At 49.3% G+C, this 9,680-nt stretch overlaps 1 protein-coding gene across 1 annotated transcript; it reads left to right on the top strand.

Annotated features, from left to right (window-relative positions):
* The first annotated feature begins 1,759 nt into the window (after nt 1-1,759).
* Nucleotides 1,760-4,612, top strand: LOC129670488 (glutathione S-transferase theta-2-like). Its single transcript, XM_055599015.1, has 5 exons — nt 1,760-2,213; nt 2,668-2,755; nt 3,684-3,834; nt 3,923-4,096; nt 4,364-4,612. Exons 1-5 carry the CDS (start codon nt 2,102-2,104, stop codon nt 4,571-4,573), a joined length of 735 nt encoding a protein of 244 aa, XP_055454990.1. The 5' UTR covers nt 1,760-2,101; the 3' UTR covers nt 4,574-4,612.
* The last annotated feature ends 5,068 nt before the right edge of the window (nt 4,613-9,680 follow it).

Raw genomic sequence — 9,680 nt, 5'->3', positions numbered from 1 at the left:
ATTTCATTATGGGCACAGAACTTAAGGTGTACAGTTCTTCCAGGTTTCTTGTAGTTTGCCTCATTCTCCATACCATGTGCTCTGCCACTGAGCCCCAGCCCCTGACCCCCACCCAATGGCAGTATTTGAGTACTATAGTCCTGGTGTTCATCCTGGGGCAACTGTTCTCACTCTCGACTTTGCATACTCATTTTCAATGGCCCATTTTGGCTTATGGTTGCAGAAGGTTAGAGTCCATATTGCTGAGAGAGGTAGGGCAGCAGGCAGCTGGAACAGCTGGAGCAGAAAGCTGAGAGATCACATCTCCACCCACAGCCAGAAAGCAGAGATGGAACAGAGATGCAGCTATCGATTTGGAAGCAATAAACTTCCAAAGCCCACCTCCAGCGACATATTTCCTACATCAAAGTGCTGCATCCTAAAAGTTAACCTTCCCAAACAGACCACCAACTGGGGACCAAGTGGGAGAGTGGCAGGCAAAATGGGTGTCCGTGCCAAGGTTCAAAGAAGCATTTAATGGAAAAGAAGGCAGAAGAGAGGAAGAGATCGAAGAGGGGAGTGAGATAGCCAAACCAGTTCCTTGTCAGCGGTGGAGGGGACAATGGTGAAGCAGGTACCTGAGCCTGGAGAAGGAGGGTCAGGCAAGGTGAAAGGCAGGGGAATTCAGGAAAACATTTATTCAAGAGCCGCATCTGACCCTGTAAGTGAGGAGGTTGTTTGCCTAGGGGGAGCATGCTCATCACAACCTGAAACAAGGTGAAGCTTCTGGGGCCCAGTCAGAGGACCGCGTCCTCTCCTTGCGTGGATACAGACATCTTGGATCACCTGCTCTTCCAACTGGAATTTTGCACGAGCAGGGCCGTGTGCCCTGCAGGGCTTCAGAAGAGCCTCCTCCGGGAACAGCTCTGTGGTTTTTCAGAACTCTTTCCTCAAAAACAACACCGACTTATTTAGGCAAAGGGGGCATTTGGGCTTCAAAGCTGGTCTGAGGGGTGGGCGGGGAGAGAGGTGAGGGACCACTTGAGAGAGCTTCTTTCCCCACAACGTTCTTTTTCTCTGTGGTAACTTGGGCTCGGGGCAGCCTGCCATCAGATTCTGGAGGCTACTCCAGCCTGGAGCGATCTTTGAGCTGCAACTCAAAACTATCCGGCCAAACCCTGGTGCTGTGGCAAATGCCTATAGTCCCAGCACTTGGTGGGGAGGGGTGGGGAGACAAGGGGATCAAGGAGTTTGAGGTCACTATATATTAAGTTTGAGGCAACCTGGACTACGTGAAACCCTGTTTCAAAAAACCCCAAATGACCAACCAAATCAATCAATCAATCAAACAAACAAACATAAAAACCCTCTGCAAAGACAGGCAGAGTGGGTCTCACCTGCAGTCCTATTCAGGGAAGCTGAGTCTGGAGAATCAGCGGAGCCCAAGAGTTTAAGGCAAACCTGTGCAATATAGCAAGACCTCCAGACCTTCAGTGTCCAAAAAAATATAAATAAATGAACGTACGAACTAACGAACGAATGGATAAGTGAGTCGTTAAGTAAGCAAGTAAGTAAATGGAAACAAAACCTCCCAGGGAAACACTCTGGTCTCTGATACGGGCCACGGGCCATAGCTAATCTAAAGAGATTCAGATCAAGCCAGCGATCAGTGGTAAGAGTGTGTGTTGGGGGCTGGGGGCGTGGCGCTGTTCTTGACTGCTCCCTCAAGCTTTGCCGCCCAGTCTCCCAGATCTCACGGACCAGTGGGGAGACGCTGTGTTCTCAGGCGACCTGCTCGGTCTGCACGCGGAAGCTGGGCCATAGACAGTTTTCCCCCAGTGAGCTGCCTCTAAGATCCCCTCCCGCTGGAACCTGTTCCCTGCAAGCCACTAAGTCCACAGAGCTCTCTGGATTAGATCCAGGAAGGCAGAGCTTGGCTGTTTCCGGGTCCCGGCGAGACGAAGGTCCTGGGCTGGATCCGTGGCTGCACTGCTCTGAAGAGCAAAGCACTCGGGTCGGCCTGAGTGTGCGCACCACAGCCCTGCTCCAGCGCAAAGTCCTGCGAAGCGGCCGCCTCCATTTCCTACTGTCGGTGAAGGCAGTCCTTCCGCACCCTGCTGCCATGGACTTGGAGCTCTACCTGAACCTGCTGTCGCAGCCCTGCCGCGCTGTCTACATCTTCGCCAAGAAGAACGGCATCCCCTTCAAGATGCATAACATGGACATACTAAAAGGTTGGCCCAAGCCTGGTACTCATTTACCCCTAGACCACGTTAGTCCTTTACGCCCTGCCGATACAGTCTGCCCACCCCCACCCCCTCCTTAACCCATCATCTCATTCCCCAGTGTTGTCCACCAGGGAAAGAGAGGGCTCAGAGCCCTCTCTAAACTTGAATTCTGCTCTGACAAGGGAGATAGGACGGTACATTCTGTCCTGGGACGTGAGGAGAAAAAGGAAAGGTTCATTTGCAGAGTTTCTGCTTTGAAAGCGCGTGGTGTTTAGATTCACAAAGTCCCAGAGACTTTGCCGGATGCGACACCGTAGCTGAACCCGCAGGTTCCCAGCCCATCCTGGTCTTAGCCTCTTCGGCCTTGCTCTGGGGAGGGGCTCTGGCTGCAAGGCGCGGAGGGGAATGCAGGGGTTCTGCCTGGGCCCTTGCACACAATTTTTGGCTCCTTCCTTCGCAGGGCAGCTCATGAGCGAGCAATTCTCCCAGGTGAACTCCCTTCGGAAAATTCCTGTCCTCAAAGACGGAAACTTCGTGTTAACCGAAAGGTGCAGCTGTGAATAAACTCAGAGCCTTCGCCACCCCATCCCCCACCCCAAATCCCCACCCTCCAACCTCTGCACCCCTCATACCCCACCCCGCCCTGTTTCCTCCGGACAGAGATTGGGTGGGGGTTGGATCCCTGGCAGATTCCTACCCAAGGCCTTGAAGAGGCGTGGTCAGAGCAGACATTCTGGGAAGGCAACTTGGCCTGCTTCTGTTTCTTCTGCTGGACTCCTTCCTCCAGGCCTCTCCCGCTCTGACTGAGGGGTGTTGAAAGTCGATAAGGGGACGTTTGTCCGGGGTTAGAAAAATGTAGATTCAATAAAGGGAGACTAGAAAGGAGCTTCTTCAGACTTCCCAGATGTCCTTTCTAACTTCCCAAGGCTTGGCCCTGGAGACCAGTGAAAAATGTCAGGGATCAGAGGCTGGTTAGTGACTAGATAGAGACCGGACTAGACCGGTCGGTGGCTGGTGGGCTTGTTGGCAGAAACCGGAGGACATGGTTCCCCTTTGGCATGTTCAAGCCACTCCAGAGATGTGTGCCCGTCTCACACAGGTTTCAAGGCTCCAGGGAACTTTTTCTAAGCTGTGCCAACTCCGACAAGTCTCTTAACTCTTCTGAGCCTTAGCTTCCTCGCATGCAAAAAGAATAGTCTCTACCTCATAGGGTGGCTGCTGGAGTGCCATACAGATGAAGCCTCAAAAGGCAGAGAGCTCAAAAAACAAAAAACAAAACCCAAACGTGGGTTCCATGCCTCGCACTGCAGAGAGGAAAGGCTCCAGGGACAGGAAAGAGCCCTCGAGAGAGAGGGATAGGCGGTGAGACCAAAAGGGGGTACTTCAAATGTGAGAATTCTCGATTCTGAGGCCTCACTGAGGAATGGGAAACGGGCAAGGTCCTTACAACCCCGCCCCTCTTCTCGTGATCCCTAGCTCGGCCATCTTGATTTACCTGAGTTCCAAGTACCAGGTGGCGGACCACTGGTACCCAGCAGACCCGCAGGCCCGTGCCCGAGTCCATGAGTACCTGGGCTGGCATGCTGACAACATCCGTAGCACGTTTGGAGTGCTCCTGTGGGCCAAGGTGTGCAGGGTCCTCTGGGGAGGGGCTGAGTCTTGGGGACCCGTTAAGAATTAGGCTTGTGCACTGAGCACATCTGTTGACCCACCAGGTGTTGGGGCCACTCATTGGGATCCAGGTTCCCGAGGAGAAGGTAGAACGGAACAGAGAGCAGATGGTCCTGGCTCTGCAGTGTCTGGAGGAAAAGTTCCTCGGGGACAGGGCCTTCCTTACTGGCCATCAGGTGACACTGGCCGATCTCATGTCTCTGGAGGAGCTGATGCAGGTGTGAGACCAGTGGGTGAAATAGCAGCTAAGGGTGGGACCCCTCTTCCTGCCACTACCATACCTCAGAAACAATGTGGCCCGGGAAAAGCCAGAACCACAGAAGAGAACTCTGTGTGGCTTGTTTCCTGTCTAGGTGGGAGATAGCTTCTGGAGCTGATCACAATGTCCCGGACCTCCCATGGGGGCTGTGTCTGTCATGCCTGAACTGAGTTGTCTGCAATGGGACTTCAGTGTCTTTCTAGCTTTCACATTTTTGTCCCTGCAGCCCGTGGCTCTTGGCTGTAACCTGTTTGAGGGACGGCCTCGACTGTCGGCATGGCGAGATCGGGTGGAGGCATTCTTGGGTGCTGAGCTGTGTCAGGAGGCCCATGGCCTCATCCTGAGCATCCTGGAAGACGCAGCCAAGAAAAGGCTAGCAGTACCTCCTCCAGAGTTCCAAGCCAGCATGCTGAGTCGAATTGCTAGGATTCCATGAGTGATCTGACCAGCAATAAAGACTCATTTTGTTTCTTGACTCTTTTTTTTTTTTTTAATGTTTTCTATTTTCCACAGCCCTTTTTCTGGCTCCCTCTCTGGCTCTGGCAGGAGCTATGCACGAAGCATCCTTAGCATGCTTCTCTTGAGGAACAGTGTGCACAACCAATAGGGGACCAAAATCAATAATGTATAAAAGCTGCTAAAAAAAACAGTAATATACACACACCAGTCAAAAGTTGGCAGACATCTGTATTTTATTATAATAAAGAGTCTGACTATTTGAAGGGATAATGAGTTATTGGTTTTATTCCATTGTCCTATAATATGTGTGGAATAAAATTTTGACTCATAAACATTATAGATAATCAAAGAAAGTCACTTAACAAATCCTCAAGGATAGTAAACAATTCAGGAACAGAGATGATGTTTTGTAAGACTTGGTCTTTGAAGTTTAGAACACAAAAGAATTCTTTGGGCAAACAAAACACTTTAATGTCCCCAGAGAGTTCCCCAGTAACAGCACACAGTAGGATTTATTTACATTGTTACACAAACTTCCATGTGTGTCCTTGGTTGAGAACTCACAACCAAAAGAATTTAATACAAAGAATTAAGAGGTTGACCAGATGGATTGGGGTTCAGTCCCTAGACCCTAAATAGTGGAAGGAGAGAACCAGCTGAAAATTATCCCTTGACTTTCACAAATGTGTTATGGCATTCCTGCAAGTGTAAAATGTACTGTGGGAAGAAAAGTTAACAAGATATTAACACGCTGCTAAGACAGTTTATCACTGAGGTCATCACTGCAGGAAAGGCAGTATTCCTAGGGCTAGGGAACCACAGCAAGACACCTAGGGGCTAATGGAGGGCTCCTTAGAACTCAGCCTTCTGGGAACCATGTCGCTGAGATCTCCAGGTATCACCTTTGAATCGTGCCCCCGGGATCTTCTTTACAGGAGGGCTCATGGCTGACACAGATGAAGTTCTTGACTGTCACAGTAGGTGCCTCTGTGACACGGTAGGAATCCTAAATTAACTGCTCTGAATTAACCTGCCCGTCTCAGTGATGCTCCTGTGATTATTCTGTGCCTTTCCAGCCCCAAATGTCTGGTGTGTGACCTGTGTGACCTCTTAGATAACACTTTGGCTTTCTCTTTCTTCCTGAGACCCCCTTCTGAGGGCCAGTCTCGATTGCTTTTCTGGACCTTTCCACCCCACCTTCCTTCTAGGGAGTTGGAACAAGTGGTGGCCACCTGTGCTCTCTTGCTCCACTCTGTCTGTCTTTGACAACAAACAACCATCAGTGTTGTTTTCAAGAGATGTTCCAGTAAAGCACACAAAATGAATTAGGGCGTGTGTGTGTGTGTGTGTGTGTGTGTGTGTGTGTGTGTGTATCTTGGTATCCATGCAGGTTTCAGAAGTCAGAGTCTGATCTCCAGTACTGAAGAAAAAAAAAAAAGGTGGAGGGTGGGAAGAAAAGAAGGAAGGGGAAAGTAAACAAGAGAAGTTAAGATTCCCAGTCTGTAGGTCACACGTAAGTTCCAGAGAGTGACCTCAGTGAAACTAACCAAGTGTACCACTGTAAGGGCCACAGGATCCGGGGCTGCCTGACGAGGTGGCGGCATTAAAGTCTCTTCAAAGTGATGTAGAAAGAGGAAAGGCTACTCGATGCTGGAGGGCTCTGGTCTCCAGCCACCCCTTCATTTCCAAGAACAATCATAGCTACAATCTCAGAACAGCATCCAGGGCTCAGGAAACACATGCTGAGACATGAAGGAGGAGATGCTGCTGGGCAGTAGTTGAAGCCAGTTGAGAACTGGATTTGGGACCATTTCTAGGTCTTTCCTCTGGATTGAAAGAAACATACCCTTCTGCGAGTATAATGGAGGCCTATTAGGCTCAGGGACTACGTGAAGCTTGCTGTGTAAAAAGTTAAAGGCCCCTCCCTAAGCCAGGAGCAGTACCCCTTCTGTGGCTTCTGCATCAGCTCCTGCCTCCAGCTTTCGGTCCTGTTTTAAGTTCTTGTCCTGAGTTCCTGTCCCAACTTCCTTTGGTGAAAGTATAAATTGAATAAACACCCCCCTCCCCATTTGTGTTTTTTTGGTCATAGTGTTTCACTGCAGCAATAGAAACCCTAACTAAGACATTTAGATTTTCCAGTAATTCCATGACAGTTGGGTTATCATGATCTTGTAAGTAACCCCAATAAACCCATTGTCCACCAAGCTAGGCTTGGGTAGAATCCTTTCTTTGATCTGTCATCAGTGTCCCATCTGGGTTGAGCAGATACTTGCTCACCTCACCTCAGGACGTTGGTAAACATAAATACTATGGAGAGGGCATTGGGGTTCCACCTGGCCTCGTGAATCAGAGTTAGGCCCTGACTGCTAGACAGTACTTTAGGGTTGTAGGGAGGTGGGGACAGGAGAGGACTGCACAATCTATGAACTGTCATCAATTATAACCTCTCACAAGAGGCGAGAGACTAGCATATCAGGGTCCTCAAGGCCACTGTTATGTCCCTGCCCATTCTGGTCATAAATACCCAAGTGAACTGCTGGATCTGCTGGGTTTTTTAATTAATTATTTTTATTAATTACAGTTTATTCACTTTGTATCCCAGCTGTAGCCCCTTCCCTTACCCCCCCCCAATTCTCCCCCCCCTCTTCTCCTCCCATGTCCCTCCCCTAGTCCACTGATAGGGGAGGTCCTCCTGCCCTTCCCTCTGACCCTAGCCTATCAGGTCTCATCAGGACTGTCCTGCATTGTCATTGGTAAGGCTGCTTCCCCCTGAAGGGAGGGTCTGCTCTTGTATGAAGGCCAGTGCAAGCTGACAATGGTAGCCATGTCCAGATTTTTTTTTTTTTATGTCCAATGAATCCAGTTAAGGACAGATCTAGAGCAGAAGGGCATAACTGCGTGGACACCAAGAGGCGCAGGTCCAGACTGTGTTCACCTTTCCACCACCTGCTAACAGGTGCTGGCTGTCTCCAGGGAGAGCAGGGCAGGCACGCCTCCATGATCATAAGCCAGGGTGATACTGGTAAGTTCTGAATCCCCTTGCAGCCACCAGGTAACCCCGGCTGAGCTCAGAGCAGCTCTGCAAGCTTCCTTTGGTCCTGCCCTTCTTGGGGCTTCCACTCAAATTTTTCCTGTCCCTGGCAGTCAGTGGTGGCGTTCCCCACCCCACCCCCCAAACAGGTCCTCTCAGATTTTACAATTGTTCCCTACCTGGGGCCTCAGGAGGGGGTCAGCAATGTGAGTTCCTCTCCCTTTTCTAGTGTCTGAAGAATGGAAAAGCCACTGTGGTGTGCTGGACAGCCAGCTGTGCTGGTGGCTTTTATATCACAGATCCTTCAGGTGACTCTCGCCCCCAGAAATCAGGCTACACTCACCGGGAGTTCCACAGAGTTGATTCACGGCACATGCTGGGACCTTGCAGCTGGTTCACTTTCTGTTGCTGTGATATATACCATGACTGAAAGAAGCTTGGAGAGGTAGGGGTTTATGTCATCTTATAGCTTGGAGTCCCTAGGGAGGTCAGGGCAGGAACTCAAAAGGCAAGAATTTGGAGCAGAGGCCACAGAGGAACACTGCTTGTAGTTTTGCCCCTCACGTCTTACTCGTTTTGCTTTCTTATGTTACCCAGGACCACTTGTCCAGGGGTAGAACTTCCCACAGAGGGATGGGCCCTCCCACATCAATCATTAATCAAGAAAATGGCCCACAGACTTACTTTCGTACAGGCTAATCTGATTGAAGCAGTTTTCTCAGTTGAGTTTCCCTCTTTCCAGATGATTCTAACATGTGTCAAGTTGACAAAAAATCAAAACCAAAAAAACTCTAACCAGCCCAGGTCTTACCCAGAGCTGAGTGCTGTCCTCCCTCTTGCAACTACAGTTAGGCCCAGCCCACTAATACGCTGATGCAAAAGAACCTTGTAGGCAAAAAGTTATTGTGTAATTAGAATACTGACTTTGGTATCTCTCTTATCCGGTTGCAGTCCTTGTTCTGAGAATCTCCTGTCTCAGTGTAAGGTAAACCATGCTCCCCAACTGTCCCTGATATGCCAATAAAACAGCTTATAGCCAATCACTGAGCAGGGGAGAGAACAGGGCTGTATTTCCTGCCAGTCAGGGGAGGATGAGTTTGAGGAGGAAGTAAGGAATTCAGCCACTGGAGAGGTCCAGATAACATCAGGAGAGAGCAGAAAGATTCAGCTGGATCAGAAAAGCTACAAAATGCAAGAATCTCTGGGATGCACACTGGGAGGAAGCCAAATTAGCCTAGAGGATTAAGAATAGAGTGATAACTGCTCAGTTCTTGTGCTGCAAAACTTGTTAAAATAATGAGTCTCAGTTATTTGTTTGATAGCTGGGTCAAGAAAGAAACTGAGAAACAAACACAGTTTTATAAAAATTACCTTAACAGAACCCTGACTTTTGTCTAATGCCATTCTTCCCTGTGACTCTTGCAATGTGGACCAGATCACCTGACACAGAAGATATCCCATCTCGGAAACCTGTGGAAGCAAAACCCTCTCTTTGATTTTTGAGATTGAAGGCTCCCTTTCCTTTCAAGGTCCCATCCTGATGCTTGCAACATAAAGCTATAACTATTCTAGGAACTGACATGTCTGTGTCTCTCCCTTCAGGAACCCTGGCATGCTACCCCCATGTTTCTCCTAATGAAGTTCTTTCTCCATTGTTTCTCTCTTGCTTCAGGTCTTAATGTCAAAACATCTGAAGGACAATTTCATCTTGGCTTTCTTCCTACAAGCTGCCCCAACTTTATTTATCACATAGGCAAGGCGTGAGTAAACAGAGATTTCTATGGTGCAGAATTGTCTTAGGAGGCCCCTGAGCCTTGTCCTGAGGGCCTGTGAAGGTAGTTAGGGCACTGTAAGGAGTAACTGGCAGAGGGCCTCTGGGAGGGTGAAGGGATACTTGTCAACTTGACACAAACTGGTTTCATCTGGGAAGAGGGATCCTCATCTGAGACAATTCTTTCAGATTGGCCTGGACAGAAGTAAGTCTGTGGGTAGTTTTCTTTTTCTTTGTTTTGTTCCATTCTTCCCTTCCCTGCAGGACTGTGGCAAATCTAAG

The sequence above is a fragment of the Psammomys obesus genome, unplaced genomic scaffold (assembly GCF_907164565.1).
Source record: "Psammomys obesus unplaced genomic scaffold, mPsaObe1.curated_primary_1811, whole genome shotgun sequence".
In the NCBI taxonomy this organism is placed as follows: domain Eukaryota; kingdom Metazoa; phylum Chordata; class Mammalia; order Rodentia; family Muridae; genus Psammomys; species Psammomys obesus.
Note: the sequence above shows the minus strand (reverse complement) of the source record. Positions and strands in the feature narration are given on the sequence as shown.

Coding starts and splice junctions, on each gene's coding strand:
- LOC129670488 (XM_055599015.1), top strand. CDS start 2,102: ATGGACTTGGAGCTCTACCTGAACCTGCTGTCGCAGCCCTGCCGCGCT. Junction 2,214..2,667: donor TAACATGGACATACTAAAAG/GTTGGCCCAAGC, acceptor CTTCCTTCGCAG/GGCAGCTCATGAGCGAGCAA. Junction 3,835..3,922: donor GAGTGCTCCTGTGGGCCAAG/GTGTGCAGGGTC, acceptor TTGACCCACCAG/GTGTTGGGGCCACTCATTGG.